This window comes from Stegodyphus dumicola, chromosome X1 (genome assembly GCF_044657685.1).
Source record: "Stegodyphus dumicola isolate Sdum_Otavi_A_Nest chromosome X1, ASM4465768v1".
NCBI lineage: Eukaryota > Metazoa > Arthropoda > Arachnida > Araneae > Eresidae > Stegodyphus > Stegodyphus dumicola.
Genome location: NC_140780.1, coordinates 252,730,963 through 252,752,133, shown reverse-complemented (window position 1 = coordinate 252,752,133; position 21,171 = coordinate 252,730,963). Strand labels below are relative to the sequence as shown.

The 21,171-nt window shown below is 37.9% G+C and overlaps 1 protein-coding gene across 1 annotated transcript in view; it reads left to right on the top strand.

The window, feature by feature from the left end:
• LOC118195482 (glutamate-gated chloride channel-like) overlaps positions 1-21,171 on the top strand; it is an 84,933-nt gene that overhangs the window by 29,631 nt on the left and 34,131 nt on the right. Inside the window, exons 3-4 of the mRNA XM_085807487.1 lie at positions 2,401-2,480; positions 17,709-17,773. Coding sequence (XP_085663613.1) covers positions 2,401-2,480; positions 17,709-17,773 — 145 coding nt within the window. The remainder of the gene's footprint in view (positions 1-2,400; positions 2,481-17,708; positions 17,774-21,171) is intronic.

The window sequence follows — 21,171 nt, the reverse complement described above, 5'->3', positions numbered from 1 at the left end:
TTTTTGACGGAAGGCGTCTGAATTGTGAGGTTCTTCTATCACGCATCTCTTTATTGCAAAGGTGAGTATACTTTAAAACTGTAGGTGGCCTAAATTGAAAATTTACTGAAAGCGCTTAGTGTATATTTTATTTTAAATTTTAGACAGCCTTTAATTGAAACGTCTTTGCTGTAAATAGTAAAAACAGTCAAATAATAGCAAAAGAATTTATTGCATACATATTCACGCTACATCTATTTTTTAAAATATACAGACTTACAGATATTTCTTATTGATATTTATGAAGGGAAATTTATACTGATATCTCGCAAATACAAATTTAAATGTTAAAATTTTTTGCATGTTTTATAATACATATTTTCGTCAGAATAACAAAACGGTTGCAAAAGTAGTAGCCAATACAATAATATAATTTTAAAGTATGAATTTTTCTTATTGAAAAGCGGTACAGCCGTAACATCCATGCAATAAATTCAACTGCCATTAGTCGAATGATTTTATTGTTCCAGGCGAAAGGATATCTCGGGTATATAAAGCGCATTAAGTGCTTAATGTTAAGGGAAATTAATTTTAGTCACTCCATTTTCGATAACATTTATGTCAAAAACATAACTCACGTTTTCCAGTGAGACCCATTTCAGTTACCTTTACACAATATTTATTTTTGTTGTCATAAATTATGTGCTCGGAAGTACACGTTTATTTTTGGAACCTTTCTTCCCTGAAATTGATGGTGTTTTAATGTAAAATACAAAATGCAAAGTCATTTATCGCTAGTCATTATTATTACACAATATCAAGCTCTAAGTTTTTATTTAACTTATTCGGAGCTTAATTAGTCATAGAAAGATTTGCAAAGAACAAGTAACAGTTAAATGCCAGTAATAAAACTTCAAGAAATATACTTGGTTGAAATTTCAGTAAGGGTTTGATTGTACAGTAAAATATTTTATGGCTGTGTAATATGCAGCTGCAGAAACACACTCTTGTTATTAACTGTTTCAGTATCCTTTGGTATTTTTAGCATCAGGTAACTTATCCCTTTGTTGCTCAGTGTTCCACTATACGGAACACCCAACTTGAACCGCTTCTGAAACTGTTAAATTCAACCGTAAATGGATAAAAATGCCTTTATAATATACTTTGAACTTTTCTTTTAAAATAGTAGATGGCAGCATATCACAAGGAGATCCAGAATTTTCACCTATGGTGTATTATTAAAATCACCTTATTTTCAAGTAATTTTCTCTATTTTCTGTGACACACACACACAAAAAAATTGTTTGAAAAAAAATTTCTGTATAATTTTAATAGCTGTATTCTATATTATTTATTCTATATTTTTTAAAAATTTTTCATACAAAAAGCATGCGCAGAATCATTGAATAAAACAGGGTGTTCCATTAGCGGGAACACTGCGCCTTTAGCGATCTCATGCTATTACGCATCAGAACATCCGTTCTTAGGAGAAAACATCTGTTTATACGTTTTATGTTTCTGTTTTTTTTTTGGGGGGGAATGAATTCAAACAAAGCAGTATTGAAGGTGAGGTGTGGTTTGGACTATGAAAGCCCTAATATGGGCATCTTGAAATTTTTGTGAGTTCCGGCGGGAATTTTATCAGTAGCTCGAGTCATCCTTTTAGCAGCTCGAGTCATCACAAAACAGGGCCCACCAGCGGCCGAGCGGTAAAGTCGCTGAACACTGGTAGTTCGGTCCGAGGTTCGAATCCCGCGAACGGGCTGGCTGTATGGGTGTTTTCGTGGTTTTCCCCATATGTAACGTGTATACGAGCCAGTTTCCCTTAGAAAGTCCTCCACGAAGGCATCCCTCCTCCTTAGGCAGATAGCCCTAGTGTGCTTTGCCATAATTAAATACACCACTACACCACACCATCACAAAACAAGTTTTGGTTGCAAAACCTGCAAAGTTGGTTTGTGCTTCTATCAAAAAGGTGTGACATGCTTTGAACAATTTCATGAAGCTAAGAAATCGAAAAATTTGTAAATATTTTTTTTTATATAGGACTTGTGTATATACATATATTTATCTCATTTATCCATATATATTCAAGAATATTGTGTATATCCAGAAAACCATGTATACTGCCATAATGCATAGTTTTTTCATTACTATACAAAAGCTACTCATTTTCGTGCTTCACTGCAATGCTCGCGTAGCCGCACTTTAAGAGCTCTGGTGGCACAGTGTTCCACCTTATGGAACACTCACAAAATTAAAACGGTAAGTGCAATTTTTACAAAATTTTACATGTATACTCCTTTAGGCCTAAATAGACTGAATGCAACTTTTTTTGTTAAAATTCAGACTTTAAAGTATAGTGCGCCACAAAGGGTTATTTATTGAATAAGTACTTTATCAGCGCTTCTTCCTTTTCAGGTTCTCAAATGAAAGTGATAAAGAAATTTTGGATATATTGCTGCTTCGCAGTGAATATGACAAAAGAATTAGGCCACAAAGTAAGTTTCAGAATACAGTCATTATTACATGCTTTTGCAATTAACTTATTTATATTACTTTTTTATATATAAAGCGCATGACAATTCAGTGCGCTGTAGTACTTTGCTGAATGCAAAGTACTAAAGGACAAATACCTTCTTATTATAAAGAATAATGTTCCTAATTCATATGTTTTGTTAAAAGTTTTTATTTAACTTATTCGGAGCTTAATTTCTATAAAAAAAAGCTGATGATAGGAGATGCAAAAGTAACTCTAATAATAATAAATTATTCAATTAATAATGAACGGTTTAAATTACAAAATGTTTCGAGATTAAATAAATGAATAATAACGAACGGTAATACTGATAAATAAATAAATAAGGAAATTAAAGTGGTTAAATATAGTTTTGCGTGATACAGGTTCTTAGATATATCTCTGATAACTTCACACCATATGAACAATTATAAATTGACACTTTATTGTAATAAACCGCAGCCAGCGCAGCAAGGTGATAGCTTTAAGTACTCGAGAACAACAGAGATATGGCTAATTCTCTTTAATACGCAAAGAATAATGCAAGTCTCCAAAATCAGTCATAGAGCAAAGTCTAAACCAGTAATCAATAAAGAGAACCTCCCAATCGCACGACTTTGAAGTGAACTATGCAGCAAACCGAACTAAAAGTTCAAACGCAGCCGTATTTATAAGGGTAGGCAATACTTCTGGAAGCTTCGGAAAAAGTCACCTTAAATTTTACATTTGTAGAATATCGCTAAGTTGGCACGAAGTCATTAAACGTTTCCATCTTGGGGACAAAAACTGTCACCAAGGGACATCAGGAATGTTTACTCCTACATTTCATGTTCTAACTGAAATACCTGAACAATTCAAACGTTGATTGATTTAGAATTAAAAGATCTGAAATAAAAATTATTATTAGAATTAGCAACTTAAACAAGTAAATAAATAAAAACGATACTGAACACTGTAAAATGTAAAAATACCTAATATCCAAAATACAATAAAATAAACACAAACATTTATGTAAATTTAATACAGTATCATACAAATTAAACAAAATAATACGTATAAGGTAATAGATTATCGATAGTAATACATTATACCAAGGGTAAAAGAAAAATGAATATTTCGAAACACATTTCAGTTTTATTAAAACTATGGAGTATATTTTTCGTTTAAATATTTTCGAAAGCTGTTCCCATACACGAGAAAAAAGAGTTATGTGAAGATTTTACTATAGAAACAGAACCATGCAAATGTACAAATATTAAGCTTCATGACTATATCTTAATCAGTAAAATGTGATACAAAAACGTTTCTCAAATTGTTATTTTGCAACAATTCATAATCACATATTCCAGATGTAGCAAACAACATTCAAGATTTCAGATTTCTGTCTGGTTAAGCTTTATGCCTCATACATTTAAAAATATTTTATCTGGGTTACGACAGCTAATCATATTCACTTTCAAATGTTAGCGCTCGGCTTATGTTTGGTAATTATCAGATATTTCCAGCGTTTTATACTCTCAGGTGTTTGGCAGTATAAACTGGTTTTAGGTGCCACCGTGGCAAATTAAAGTATGTATATCATGTAAGGTAATTTCTTCTTACCATACAGTACTCTCTCCTTACCGCGGGCCACCGTGGTGCAGTTGGAACCACATTCGGCTAGCAATCACAAGAGCCAAAGTTTGAGTCCAGGCGAGAGCACTGCACATTTTCACCTTTCCTCTTCCAAAAAAAAAGCCCACCAGCGGCCGAGCGGTAAAGTCGCTGAACACTGGTAGTTCGGTCCGAGGTTCGAATCCCGCGAACGGGCTGGCTGTATGGGCGTTTTCGTGGTTTTCCCCATGTGTAACGTGTATACGAGCCAGTTTCCCTTAGAAAGTCCTCCACGAAGGCATCCATCCCCTTAGGCAGATAGCCCTCGAGGCTTTGCCATAATCACACACACACACACACCCTCTTCCAAAAAAATCGTAAAGACTCTGCAACAGCAGCAGTTTTAGCACCGGTATAATTAAAACTCGTATTAAAGGAAATATGACGTAAATAACATTATTTATTTAGTCATTGCATTATTATTGTGATTAGATTAAGAGCAAAGATATTCCAGAATATTTAGGGCTATGGTGCTTTGCAGGTGGAATGAGAAATTTTATCCACCTGCAAAGCTAAGATAACTGCAAAGCTAAGATGGAGCTAGATTCCTGTAAGCTTCTGATGAATTTATCCCTCATTTTGCTCTCATATGTACGACTAAGTAAACTGTAGTGTACAGAATGTTTTGCATTAGTTTATTTAGTACGTAATGCAGTTAGCGTATACTATAGTTTATTAAATGTTGGTAATTTCTTAACAGTCCGTTATTTACAAATTACGCTTGAGAGTATTTATGAATGTTATGCGAATCCTGTTTTATACGAAGTTCGTCATTACTTGCTGATCCTACGGTAATGTAACATACAAATGTGTTGCAACCCCCCTGGCTGAAAATAATCGGCCTCATGGTTAACGCAGGACACCCAACACAGAGAAACAAAAATACAGTTAAAAGATTAAAAGAGAAATACAGCTAAAAACATTAAACCAAAATTCTCAGTGTTGGTCCTTTTAAAGGACGACTGGGGCTTTTAGGGGACCCAATCGCCAAATCCTTGGTGTGGAGAATCACCATCCACCACTCTTTTAGTTCGGGTGTCACTGTAGAAACATTAGGTATTTTGAAAGCAAGAGACTCGAAAAAGGAGCAACGCCTTCGCCGGGAATCAAGCCACGGACCATTGGAATACGCGCCCAGCGTGCAGATCACTGCACCACGAAGGCATGCTAAGAAGGTGGGAGAAATACCTTATAAATTCACTGGCTGGAAAAACCTATAAAAATTACCGATTTCTTAATTTCGTTTTTTAACAGTTGAGGATGATGCCAGTTCTTTGTTTACACTTTTTATGTATCTGGTACTTAAATTAAATTAAAAAAAATGATTTTATTTGTGAGCCGCTAGTTTCTTTAGAAGAAGGAATGGTTAAGTTTACGGATGTTTCCTATTAATGGCTATAAAGGGGCTTTAAAACAGTAATATTTCTTTCATGTACATTTTAAAGTAATTAACATAGTGTACCATTCAAACTTTTTAAAAATGATTATTAGAATTTCTGTAGGGGATCGCTAAGAATCATATTGCAGGTGGCGGTGAGAACGCCTATATAACAGGGCGGCCAGTTTGTTTCAGAGAAACGTTTTATGAGCAATACGAGCACAGATTACATTCTTTTCTTTATGGCGTTAGATCTCTGCCTAAGGGGAGGAAGGCCTTTCTAAGGGAAACTGACTCGTATACACGTTACACATAGGGAAAACCAAGTAAACGCTCATGCAGCCAGCCCGTTCACCAGATTCTAACCCCGGATCGAACTACCAGTGCTCAGCGACTTTACCGCTCGGCCGCAGGTTGGTCTCGAGAGGTACACTGCTCGACATTGAAAATGCAACACCAAGAAGGAGTGGTCAGAAAGTGATGAAATTTGGAAAAAAGACAGAGACAGCAAGCAGCAATAAGGCATCTTTATTTCAAAATGATAGTCATAATACAGAGCGAGAACGGCGTCGGCTCAGTAGGATAAGCGATAAGCGATAAGAGACGGAGGACGTGACCACTACCCCTATACTAATAAGTTAATTAGAATAGTGCCATGCCCACCGTTATCTAGAGTTTGACCAGAGGGCCACATGTGCGGCCCGCACAGGACGCTCAGACCCAACCGGTTGGCAGTTCTGCGAACCAATTGCCACCTAATACCACCGGGCAGACTCCCGTCCAAATTGCCCGGGTGCAGTATTTATTGATTTATTAACAATAGATGCTACATGGCCATACAGGGGCGTTTAAAATTTACATATGCTTTGGAATACATAATTGAGAAGGGTACATAATTGTGCATTGACATTAACAAAAGACTGCAAGCGATCACAGATGACATCACGTGACATTGATAAATACAGTTAATTGAGCGATGGCATTGACAATAGACAGCAAATGATCACTGATGACCACATATGGCATTAATACATGTAGACATATTTTCATATGCATAAATATATCACGATTTGCATAACTAATACTGATATTTGAGGTTACACACTGTTACGTACAGAGTAGTAAGCACTGAGTGCGATTACATACTGACTCTGTATTATTTATATACAGGCCAGCACTGATACTGATATTTGGATACTTGCATTTGTATACTGATACACACAATACGTTTTTCACTAGGAACGATAATACACTGATATCTGTGTCTTAAGCATAACGTATGCATACTTTCCAGTGCATGAATATTACAATTGACACAACTTACACTGATATTTGCGATTACACACTCTTACATACAGTTTACTAATATACATGTGGTTACACACTGTTACATACGATACTCGGTGCAATAAGCGCTTATCGCTTACCACACCGAGTGCTATAACGCTCTGATACTGGAATGTTTTTAGAATGTATATATACATCCAATACATTGTAGAATTAACATATCTTTTCTTACATGCTTCAGCGTGGCTGTTACATAACTTACATGTTGCTGATACTGATGGATATGGAGAAAATAACATTAACGGTGATTACAGTATTTAAGTATACATTACACCACATACAAGAAATTTGAATACACTATCTATAAGGAAAACGTGTTTTACACAGTTCATAAGCGTAACATATGCATACTTTCCAATGCATGAATATTACAATTAACACAACTCACGCTGATATTTACGATTGCACACTGTTGCATACAATTTACACATATATATATATGCGATTACACACTGTTACGTACAATATAGAATACACTGAGTACTATAACGCTTTGATACTGGAATATTTTAAATGTATATATGCATCCAATACATTGTTGAATTAACATTGTAGAATTAACATACCTTTTCTTACATACTTCAGCGTGCCTGTTACATAACATACATGTTGCTGATACTAACGATATGGGGAATATAACATTTGCGGTGATTTCAGTATTTAAGTATACATTGAACCACATACACGAAATTCGTAATATACTATCTATAAGGAAAACTTCTTTTACACATTTCATAAGCATAACGTATGCATACTTTCCAATGCATGAGTATTACAATTAACACAACTTACACTGATATTTGCGATTACACACTGTTACATACAATTTAACTATATATATATGCGATTACACACTGTTATATACAATACAGAAATACGCTGAGTGCTATAACGCTCTGAAACTGGAATATTTTTAAATGCATATATACATCCAATACATGGTAGAATTAACATACCTTTTTTAACATACTTCAGCGTGCCTGTTACATAACATACATGTTGCTGATACTAACGGATATGGAGAAAATAACATTTACGGTGATTACAGTATTTAAGTATACATTTCACCACATACGAGAAATTTGAAATACACTATCTATAAGGAAAACTTGGGATGACACATTACGGTAATTGCATGAATTGAGTACCTATTACAGTACATACGAAAGATATTAATTAGTCCAGTACGTATCTACTGTATTACGTTAAATTATGAAATGGGTTATATTTTAAAACATTTCCATATGGTACTATATAGATTGCTATATACAAGAAATACATTGCTACATAATACATATTTACGCAATTACAGAATTACAATACACTAAATTACGAAATGGGAACCAAGAGTTACACGCAATAAGTTCATGTATGCTGTTCATAAGTTCGTATGTGCAGTTCATACGTACAGTACATACAGTGGATGGACAAAAATATGGAAACACCTTGTGAAATGCATGTTTGAAAAGAAAGATTGATTTTAATGAAATATGTAGGTGGCCCTGGCGTTTTTGACTACTGACGCCACCTATACAACTTCGTAAATGTGCTAAACAGTTCAGTTGTTGTCGGAGTACTGTTATGTGAGGTTATCATTGCATTATGTCAGAGTTAACAGACTTCGAACGGGGTCAAATTGTTGGAGCACGTATGGTAGGTGCTTCCGTAAGCAAGGTAGCCGAGGTGTTTAGTGTTTCAAGAGGTACTGTATCGAAGATTTATTCCGCATATTTGAAAAGCGGAAAAAACATCATCTGCTAAATCACAGCGCGGACGAAAGTGTGTCCTGAGTGATGGTGACAGACGATCATTAAGGGCAATTGTGATGAAAAATAAGAAGACCACAGCTGCAAAAGTTACTGCTGAAATGAATGTTGTGTTACCGAACCCTGTGAGTACCAAAACAATTAGAAGGGAGCTTCATAAACAGGGAATTGCTGGCCGTGCTGCAATTGAAAAGCCACTCATCAGTGATGCTAATGCCCGTAACAGGAAAAGGTGGTGTTTAAGTCGTAAAGCCTGGACTATAGAGCAGTGGAAGCGAGTAATATGGTCTGACGAGTCTTCTTTCACATTGTTTCCCACTTCTGGCCGGGTTTACGTCTGGAGAACGCCATCTCAAGCCTATAATACAGACTGCTTGTTGCCAAGAGTGAAACATGGCGGGGGTTCTGTTATGGTTTGGGCAGCCATATCGTGGTTCTCTGCTAGCCCCATAATAACTGTGTCAGGGCACATGACTGCCAAGACTTATGTGAACATTTTGGCCGATCAAGTCCATCCCATGGTACAAACTTTGTTCCCCGATGGTAATGGTGTCTTCTAAGACGACAAAGCCCCTGTTCACACAGCTCACATTGTCCAGGACTGGTTTTCTGAGCACGAGGATGAGTTGTCCCATCTCCCCTGGCCACCACAGTCACCAGACCTGAATATTATCGAACCTTTGTGGTCTACATTGGAACGGAAAGTGCGTTCTCGTTATCCACCGCCAACATCGTTATCTGAACTTGCCACCGTTTTGCAGGAAGAATGGTATAATATTCCCTTGGCAAACATACAGAAACTGTATTTATCCATTCTGAGAAGACTGCAAGCTGTTTTGGATGCCAACGGGTTTCCTACACCATATTAAGCAAAGAAACATGTTTTTTTAACGGTGTTTCCATATTTTTGTCCAACCTCTGTAGGTTTGATAAGTTACAGAATGCTTAGATGCGTTCTTTGCATTTGTTATTTGTATACCACGGGAACATAGAACAGATATTTTAATCTATATTTCACCAGCTGTTAGATGCGATTTGTTCACAAATAGATGCCTTGTGCATGCTTGTTATTTACATTGCATTGTGGACTATCGTATTGTCTCATATATGACTTATCTCTTAGCGATATATGACACTGCGGATCTTGGATACATGACACACTTAATTGTACATGGCATTCTGAGCTGTGTTTAACACCGCGTCTCTTAGCTATACAAGACGAATGGCTATATACATCATTCTTGGCTGCATAACACTGTTCGTAACTTTAGTTGACAGTGCGCTTGAATGCTTGTGCAAAACTCGCAGGAAAGCTCTATGCATGAGAGTGTTAAACTTGACACAAGTCCGTGCCTAACTCGGCTAATTTTTCTATTACTCTATTGATTTTGGCCACTAGGTGTCTTTGTTTAATGAGAAATTTGCTATATGCCTGGCGATTCTGTTCAGGGAATCTGACGTATAGGCCTTCTGTGATTGGGTATTCTTCGAGATAATGCTCCGGGGAACCTATCGCTCCGCAGCTGCAGTTGCCTGTGTCACTAATCCTTCGCTTTTCGAAATACTCTGGAAAAGAGCCATGCCCTGTTATATAGCGCGTAAGGTTAGGGTTGCCACAGCATCGGTCTTGGGAGACGTAGGACAGATGGCAGTGTGTCCTTCGACCCGTATTACTGTTATCCCATTCTTCTTGCCAGAGACTAGTTGCTTGCAGTCGTAAAGTTTTTAGGCGCTTCCTACGTTGTCGTCTAGTTTTGAACCGTCCGTGTATATGACGATGCTCGTAAAGTTGCTGTACGTTGCTGGTGTTACGTGCAGTCTGATACCTATCTCATTGTATGCTGGATGAATGTCGACCGGGGTCAGTTTCGCTTCGTAGTTATCTGGGGAGTATACCTCGTCGGCAAAGGCGGCTGGCTTATGCAGTTGCATTAGAAGTTGTCGTGCTGCTTCTTCTTCTACCCTGATATGCAAAGGTAGCAGTCCGGCTAGCGCATTGATCGCATCTGTAGAAGTGGTGATGTACGCCCGGGTAATACTTAGGGCGAAGGGACGTCGAATTGTGGATAGGTGCCTCACTTTCCTTCCTCGCATGGGCTGTGCCCATACTGCCGCCGCATAAGTTACAATTTTTTCCACCACTGTTTTGTAAAGGATTTTCTGGATGTGGTGCTTCAGGCCCCACCTGTAACCCTGGAACTGTCTGAGTTGTTTGGCTATAGCCTGAGTTTGCTGTTTGATTGAAAGGACGTGTGGTATCCACGTAAGTTTCTCGTCTATTATCACGCCTAAATATTTCAGTTCTTAAACGATCTTTTGTCCGTTTATTTCTATTCTTGGTCTCCTTGCCAGGGAGCCTCTTTTTTTTTGGCACTAATAGTACTTGCGATTTGTTTTGTGCTATGGTTAATTTCAGGTCATAGCAGTGACGTTGGAAGATATGACAAGCCTCATTGCTGTTCTTTTGCAATTCTTCACGGGTACGTTCTTTGACGACCAGAGCGGCGTCATTTGCGTACGTATATATTTGCGTATGCGAAGGCCAGGAGTCATTTAGGAGTTTATTGAAGGTTAAGTTCCAGAGTTGAGGACCCGGAGTTGTGGGCATCCTCTTGTCTGGGACTTTTCTATAAAGCCTGCCGAATGCGCTATCATGAGTCTTCTATCTTGGAGGTAATGCCTTAAAGTTTCATAGATGTTACTTGGGCATCTTGAGTGTCTTAATGCCTCCAGTATTGCAAGCCACCATAGGTTGTCGAACGCGCTCTTTAAGTCTAGGCTGATTAGAGCCGTATGGTGATCGCTGTATTTATTAACTGTGATTGCCTTACACAAATCATGTAGGGCATACAGGGTTGAGGACCCCGGCCTGAATCCATATTGCCTTTTACTCAGTATGTTATTGACGTGCAAGTGATGTCTCAATCTGTTCATCAAGATCTTTTCGAATATTTTGCCTAAAGCTGGGAGCAGGCAGATGGGGCGGAATGATGTAACTTCCTCCGCGTTTCTGCCTTTTTTCAAGAACAGCACCACCTGGCCTATTTTGAAGGTGCTTGGGAAGGCACCCGTTGCTAGCAGTTTGTTAAATAAGTTGACAAAGACGGCTGGTGTGGCTAGAATTGCTGTTTTAGCTATAGCATAATCTATGCCATCTAATCCAGGGGCCTTCTTCTTGGGAAGTTTTGCTAGAGTCAACTTGAGTTCTTTTAGGGTTATTATTCTGTTCGGCTGCGTATTAGGAAGGGTTTCTTCAGCGCGTATTCGTGCTTGCTGGACAGTATCCTCCGTTGGATTGTCCTGACTGAAAACTGCCTCAAGCACTTGTAGTAGCGTGTCTTGAGTGTAATTCTAGGCTACTGAACTATTAGTAGAAATGTGAATTTGTGCTGGTCTGAAGAGCTTCCCGGTCATGATTTTATGTTGTATTCCGAACGCGTCTTTTGATTATGTACAGAAGGTACGCCATGAATTTAGGTTTGCCTGTAGTATAGATCTTTTATATCTGGCTCTTTCTCGCTGGAATATCGGGAGAGTAGTGGCGGGAAGGCCCAGTCTACGTTCAGTTTTCAATTTCCGTCTTAAAGCTCGACATCTTTTTTACTGTGCACGGAGATCACTGCTCCACCAGGCGATGTTGTTAAGCTTTTTGGTGCTTCGCTGTGGAAGTTTTTCGTTACAGGCTTGTTGTATCTTTTGTTGGATTTTCGCGGCTCAGTAGAATGTAGGACCACCGCGGACAGCGATGCACGAAGAAACACGTCTAGGCATAGAGTCAATAAGAGCGCGGATGGTGTCCTGAGGGATGGCTCTCCATTCCCTTTCAACCATTTGCCACAGCTCGTCTTCTGAACGAGGCAGGGGCAGAGTCTGCAAAGGCGTCTAATCACATCCCACACATGTTCGATTGGTGACAGGTCAGGAAAGTACAGTGGCCAGAGAAGCATCTGTATACCTTGCAGAGCATTTTGGCAGATGCAAGCACTGTTTGGTCGGGCGTTATCCTGCTGAAAAATTGAATTAGGCAGCCCCTGAAAGTAGGGGATAGCCACCGGCCGTAGTACATAATCCAAGTATCGTTGGGCCGTTATAGTGCCCTGAATACGAACTAGAGGTGACCTGGAATCGTATGCAATAGCACCTCAAACCATTATGCCACGTTGTCGCGCGGTGGGGCGTTCCACAATTACTGCCGGATTAGATCTGTACTCACGTCGACGCCACACACGCATGCGGCGACTGTCACTGGATAAACAGAAGCGTGACTCATCTGAGAACACGTCGTTTCACCATTCTGTCATCCCCATCGCTCTAATCCGGCACCATTCTAAACGTTGACGTCTATGCTGTGGGGTCAATGGCAGTCTTCTTAACGGACGCCGTGAGTGCAGACCACGTTCAACCAATCGACGGGAAATGGTTCTGGTCGACACGGGAACATCCAGGGTATCTTGCACATGCTGCAGAATCGCGGTACAAGTGACTTGCGGGATTGCCACAGCTTGTCGGCGGATGCGTCGGTCCACGCGTGCTGACGTCACTCTGGCTGCACCTGCATCCCTCCTTCTTCCTACATTTCCTTGTTCCAACCATGTTCGCCATAGCCGATGCACCGTGCTCGCATTCATGTGGGTATCAGCTGTGATTTGACGTAAGGATCAACCCGCCCTTCTCAGTCCCATCACCATACCCCTCGTAAAATCGTCTATCTGCTGGAAGTGCCTTCGTTGACAGCGGCCTGGCCTATCTCTCCTATTACACGTATCCTCTAGGACAAAAACCAACTTTCTACGATAATTCGTCTGGCAGAAATAACGACACGAATATTGCCCATTCTGCACGTTCCTTCCCTTATGTCTTACTTCATGTGCGTTAGAGAGCTGCGCATTTCACATCATTCGCATAACTCAGTGACGTGCGTCTACTCTAAAATTTGCATAAATTTCTGACCACTCCTTCTTGGTGTTGCCTTTTCCATGTCGAGCAGTGTATACAGTTGCCTCAATATTGCTATAAGCTAATATATTAACTGTGCAGACAGCTTTTATTTCCGACCATTTATTTGCACGAACTGCTATTCTCTTGATGTATCTGAGGTGTTTTCAAAGTACGTAACAAAAAATATCCCAATCATCAAAGTCAAAATGTTCCTATTAAAAATCTAATTCTTCACTATAATTCACATTATAACCAAAGGATGTATATTTCAGAGAGATCTTTGTTAGGCATATTTTTATAAATCCCACCTGATATTACCTTTTATAATTGTGTTCAGTAAATCCACTTACACCCCATATGCATATATTTGGTTTACGAATAGCCTGCAAGTGACTTTATGGCTTTATATATGGTTGACTTTATTTTAATTTATTAATAACCAGATTTTGATTTGGATATGTGTATGGAAAATACGTATACTTCAGATTTTAAGTAAATATGTTAATGTTTAAATTTTAATCACAATAACGTTTCTATGCACTTTTTAACATTTGTTTAACATTAATATATGTTTTATAACATCATGTTTCTTAGCTATCATAAGATGTAATCGACGTTGAAGACTCTTGGTGAATTATCACCAAGTCCTTTAAAAGTACCACAAAGTCAAGAGACGAGTGTATAGAACACTTTATTAACTCAAATAAAAGTTAACAGTCGGCACTAGCTCTTGCTTATAAAAGCCAATACTTTTGTGTTCACTCAAGAGGTGATGGATAATTTAAAATTCAATGAATTTAGACTAACGACTTCACAGGTTAACAAGCGCAAGCTGGCTCTGACTCAAAAATCGGTGCAAACAAGCCTAATGGAAAGAATAACTCAACGCCACATAATTCTAATCTCTAGAGAATCAGTTAGCAGCGTGGCCTTCAAGTAGGCAGAACACGCTCTGAATTCACCTTCCAAAACCTTCCTTTTAAACAGTACCTTCCTTCCTAATATTAATATCGCGCGTGCTGGAAATTTGCATCCAGGCAGAAAAGTGAAATGAAAACTGAAAGGAAAGGTACTTTAAATTAAAATAACGAGTTAGAATCTTAAATGGTATATCATTATTTTATCAAGTTAGTCAATGAAACACTATTTAAAAATGAGAATTAAATATTTCATGCAATTTTAAAGAGAGAAAAACTGTGTTTTCCAACATTCTAAAGTGCATTAACATTAATAATTTTTAATTGTATATCTTATTTAATACACTGCCCTCCAAAAGTTAAGGAAAAGCATGATTTTTATGTATAATTTGAGGATGAAGCAACGTAGAAATCAGAAATTTACACGACATGTTCACTAAACAGGTCTTTAATGAATGCGACATAGAATGTTTCTAAAGTTCAACACAAACATGAATTACAACAAAAATTTGCATTCTTGGCAGAGAATTCCAGTCTTGGAGAAACAGTATATCACAGTTTTTTTTGAGGAAAAACGGTGTGGTAACAGTGCAAAAATGGGTTCTATTAAGGAATGTGTCTACTCCTAGCTGCAATACATTGGCGGTAGCAACGTTCCATGTGGTCAATTAAGTTGTCGGTCAGTGAAATGGGAAGCAACGACCAGACACGGAGTAACCACCCCTGTTCAAGCTCATCTAACGACCTCGGAGGAGGATTGAAAGTAGCAACCTGTCTCCCAATGCAGTCCTAAAAATGCTCTATCGGATTCAGGTCTGGGGATTGAGTTGACCATTCCATCCGCTCCATACAGTGACCCTCAATATATTCTTCAGCAACCCGAGCTCGGTGTGGTCGCGCATTGTCGTCCATCAGAAGAAATCCAGAACCAATAGCAGTGGCATATGGACGGACATGTTGATCAAGGATCTCGTTTCAATATCTCACATCGATCAAAGTTCCTCTATGGAACCACTATGTTCAAAGTTCCTCCATGGAACCACCATGTTCAAAGTTCCTCCATGGAACCACCATGTTCAAAGTTCCTCCATGGAACCTCAGTGTAACCACCGAGAGTGATCCTAACCCAAACCATTATTCCACAAGCTCTATAACTGTGTCTTTCTACTTGCGTGGGATTGGTTGTATCTGGTGCGTTGTTCCCTCCAGATCTGCTCACGACCCGAATAACTCTCCAATGTGCTCCTGAACTCGTCCGTGAAGAGAACAGATGCCCATTGTTGATTGGTCCAGGTGACGTGTTCTCTTGCCCAACATAAAAAGGTATCTCTGTTTCCTCGGGTCAAGGGGACACAAACAACTGGTCGTCTTGCATACAGACCTATATTGTGCAAGCGTATGCTCGCTGTACTAGCAGCGATTCTTGTTTCTATTGCCACTAACTGATCTGCCATGAGCTGAGGCACAGTAAGAGCTAAATAGCGGTCTCTCGCAGGTGTTGTAATTCTAGGTCTGCCTGGAACATGTCTTCTAGACCAGTGCTCCGCAACCTTTCCTCACCTGCGACGCACAAAAAATCTTTCTGGAATTTCGTGGCACACCAAAGAATTCCGAGTTATCAAGGAAGTGCCCAAAAAATTCAAATGCTGACACACTTACAATCACGCACACAACCACACAACAGTGAAATATATAAAAACATTTAAAATAGACATTATTAAAGAAAAAAAATTGTCATTGTGTATTAAATACATGATAAAAAATTGCAAAATGTCAAATACATGTATTTGATTGCGGCACATCTATATCCTACTCATGGCACACCAGTGTACCGCGGCACACCGGTTGCGGAGCACTGTTCTAGACACAGAATTCTCGGATTCAAACTTATTCCATAGTCGGTGGACTACAGTAGGAGAGACATTGAAACATCTGGTAGCATCAGTTTGTGACATCCCATTTCCATCCATCCGATCGCCCGCCACCTCAAGGAATCCAGCAAACAATTTCTCTTGGACATTGATAGACTCTCCTGGATCTTGTAAACGAAGTTGCTAATAACAATTGAAGATCAACACGCGTGAACAAAACTTACAATTTTTGCCTTTTTCTCCAACTCCTATATAAGTATTCCTTTCTATAAAATAAAGTGGTAGCTATTGTTTTTGCATATATTTTCTTAAATTTCCTTACCATTATGCATATAAACTGTGAATTTAAATGTTACTGACAGTTTTGTAATGGCGAGTCTTCAAAAACATAGTGTTCCTTAACTTTTGGACGGCAGTGCATTTCTCTATAAATGTTAATTAATTCTCATCACATCATGAATTCAACGCTGTCACTATTATTATGCAGCTAATAGGTCTAAGAGAAGGTTTATCTGTAATAGCACACTAAAATATATCTTAAAGCCTTCAAAGTATATAATTTACATTAGTCACAAGTATATAATTTACATTATTCAACAAGATATTTATAATGAATTTAGAGTAAGATAAAACGGTTTACAGCAAGCATGAGTTGTAGAGAGATTAGGTTATTTCGAAGCAGGAGAAATGAAAAAAGAGCAACGCCTTCACCGGAACTCGAACCATGGGCATCTCGAATACGCGCCGAGCGTGCTGACCACTACACTACGAAGGCATGCTGAGAAGGCGGGAGAACTACCTTATATACTCCCCTTTTAAAGGGCGATTGGAGATTGGGGGACCCATTCGTCAAATCCTGGTGGCGGAGAATCATCATCCACAATCGTTTTTAGTTCGGGCGCAACTGTAGAGATATTAGGTTATTTCAAAGCAGGAGAGATGAAAAATGGGCAATGCCTTCGCAGGGATTCGAACCACGGGCCTCTCGAATACGCGCCGAGTGTGCTAACCATTACACCACGAAAGCATGCTGAGAAGGCAGGAGAAATACCTTATAAGTTTAATGAGCAAGAATTATATGCTCGGAAAAATGTTTTCACATCTTTCAAGTTTTTTTTCCAGACTTCAGATATCTTTGATGCGAAAGCTGTTTATACGAGAACTTATTTGTGCATACAGAGTTTTGCAAGAAGAAGGCGTAGATTTCAATTGCTTGTAAAAGTGTTATTTTTTATTATGCAAAAACACGCCATACCATATATTAGAAATTTAAAAGTAGTAAATTTATTCAAAGAGATACAAAACATTTTACATTCTTCTGAAAGTGACCTTTCCTTTTAGATCTCACAAAAATTCAAGTGAATGTTCTTCTACACTCTTTATCTTCTCCTGATGAATCAAGCTTGGTAAGCTGAAATTTTACGTTCATAATGAATCAACTAGTCATTGAAATTTTATTAAATACATTGTCATCTCTAGGCATTATTATAAAAGACTGCGTTGTTGTGGCTTACAGCTATATTAAGAACTGAAAATGTAATTTACTCGAGGGTGAATATTCGGAAAAAGAATAAGGAATAAAAGGGGGGGATTATTCACTTATGCGATAATAAACTTATAAATTTGAATTATTTGCATGATGCTTCATATTTTTTGCAATATTAAATCATGAGTTGTGCTTGGATAAGTATTCAGTAAAAGAGAGTAGACTTTACTAAACACTTAACTGTTATCAGTAAAGGGTTACAATTTCCTAATTTTTCGTTGCTTAGTTCAAAATGGTCATTATTTGTGGTGTTTTACCAGCCTTACTGTTAGAATACATCCCCCTCTAAATTCATTCAGGTATAATATACAATATCAAGTAATTAACGATAGATATCTTTATTTAAAGGTATAGTAACTATACCTTTAAATAAAGATATAGTTTGACCAGAATTTACCAAATGCTGAAAATTACGAATTTAATTAATTTGCAAAAGCAAGTAATTTATATCAAGGATTGAAATTGGTAACGTCAAATCGGAATTAATTCATTTTGAAAAGCTAGCGAAATGAATAATTTTGTTAGCTGTTGAAAATGAATAAATTTTGCTTTGGTAAGGAACTCATACATTATGAAATAATAAACATCTAATGCATTCTTTATGTCAAAACAATTCATCAGATTGTTATTATTATTTTGTTTCATATACATCTCTGATAATGTGACTACATAAAATAAATTATCTGTAGTACACAGTCTGATGAAATTTTCTGATTATGTATAAAAATATTGAAATAACTTTTTATACACAATGTGTAACATGATATCCTTAAAAGCTATGCTAACTAAGAAGAAACATAATTAGCCCTTATGTAAATATTTTAATTAAAAATAAAATTCTGTATAAAATTATTCAGAATTTCGAAATAGTTTATTGTATCTAAAATGCATGTAAACTAAAAGTAGTTACAGTGGATAATTTTGGCGAAGATTTATAAGTTAAATCAGACGGCCTATGTAAGCTTCCTGATCTTTTTCTTACCTTCAAATCCAAATATTACTAAATCACAGATATCTATTTAATTTAGAATGTTTTATGTACACTGGTTATCATAAGTTAAGGAAAAATCACAAAAATAGCGATCACTCCTTCAAAAATAAGCCAAACCGGGTAAAATTTGAATATGTTGCCAAGTAAGAGTAGCTGAGTAAAACTGCAATATGCAAATTAGTGGGGCTGCACTCGGAATACGTCATCTGCGGGGAGAATAAAAGTCCATGTTTGAGAGCAAGCCCACATATTTCACTGTGATAGTGACATCAGAAATCTGAGATAGCCAATTCTTAACAATGATTTCCAGGCATCATTTGCCTGCAGAACTACGATGGAAAGCCATTGGGAGACTAGAGGCAGGATAAAGTCAAACAGAAGTGGCCAGATGGCTAAATGTGAGTCCTTCTGTGGTTCATAGACTTTAGAGGCGATTTCAAACCACAGATTCGGCCTATAGGCGGTTCAGTCAAGGACGGTCAACTGCTACGACGAGCGCAGATGACCGATATTTGACATTATGGGCACGTAGGAATAGAATCGCTATTCCGACTCTTCTTATATCCTCCCTTCCTGCAGCCAACGGAGGGTTGGTGTCAAGTTCAATTGTGCGTAGAAGGCTTCACGAAGGTGGTCTGTATGCGAGACGACCAGAAATTTGCGTGCCGCTCACGTCACGCCATAGGAGGGACCGTTTTCAGTGGGCACAACATGTCCACTGGACGCTTGATCAGTGGAGGGCTGTTCTCTTTACGGATGAGTCCAGGTTTAGTCTAGAAAGCGATAGTAGGCGTTATTTGATATGGAGAGAACCTGGAACCCATTATCATCCGTCAAGCATCCGTGAAAGAGATGCATATGGAAGAGGCAGTGTCTGTGTCTGGGGTGGCATCTATTTGGGTGGATGCACAGACCTCCATGTCTTTCCAACGGAAACCGTGAATGCTCCGGTTTATAGAGATGATATCCTTGATGCTTATGTGCGCCCATGTGCTGGGGCAATAGGTGATACTTTCCTGTTACAGGACGATAACTCAAGACCACAAAGAGCTCGCATCGTAGATGATTATCTTCAACAGGAAACAATTATGTGCATGGAGTAGCCAGCTCGATCCCCGGACTTGAATCCTATCGAGCACGTTTGGATGATTTAGAGAGACGTCTAGCTGCTCTCAATCTGCTCCCCTTAGAGCCTTGCCGTGCTTGCAACAGCTTTGCAAGAGCAATTGCTCTCGCTTCCTATGGAACTGATAGACCGCATAATTGAAAGCATCACGCATCACTGTATTTGCTGTATTGCATCTAGAGGCGACCATAATCCCTATTGAAGGCACTTTTCCTAAAGCAAACTGACACCTTCGATTTGTTTATTTTATACATGTGCTAATTTCTATATTACTATAATTGTCTGGTAATTTATTTTTATGTTATTTGATACCTTACTATAATATGTGTTGTATATTGTGGGTAAGTTTCATAAAATTCTACAAGTAACTTTTTCAGTAATCGTGATTTTTGTGATTTTTCCTTAATTTATGATAACCAGTGTATTTCTTATGTCATATCACATCATCATATTGTTCTTTAAAAAAAGTTAGTATGCAAATTTGTCTTTTCAAAAGAATTACAGATTAAGGGTTTCTGATGAAGAATATTTTTAAAAGTAAATGGCGACAATCCCGAAGTTCCTCAATTTACTCGCTAAGAGCACTATCGTTAAATACTAAGAGCAGTATCGTTAAGTTTCTTCCAAAATGTACATTTTTCTGTGCCTTTGCTGTCTGTCTCATAGATTATAGAAGTAAAATTCTAATTACTGTGCAGAAAATGCTTAGGACACATTATAGAAAAGGAACATCTCATGTTACGATGATTAAATAATGAATGACAAGCGTTAGAGTCATAAAATCAGTTCATAATTCTATAAATATATGTAAACCACAAGTTTTCGAGGAGATTGTTGAGGTGATTAAAATTGATTATTGAAATTTTTCTACGAAAAGAATCAAATTATACTCATTTACATACTAATCTTAGCTTTGTGCTTTGTTATAAGTATACAGCATATAGTTATAAGAGACTGTTATCAGGACAATAATTTAACTACATATTTTAGAATTAAAGTTAGAAAATCGCTTATTTTGAGAATTTTGAGCATTTTAATTTTAAGATTTTATTCTGCGAAGTTATTACTATACACGAAATCAGCAAGGCATAGCAGTATATTTGTATAGCTCTATAGTAAAGATTTAATTAGATACCAATTT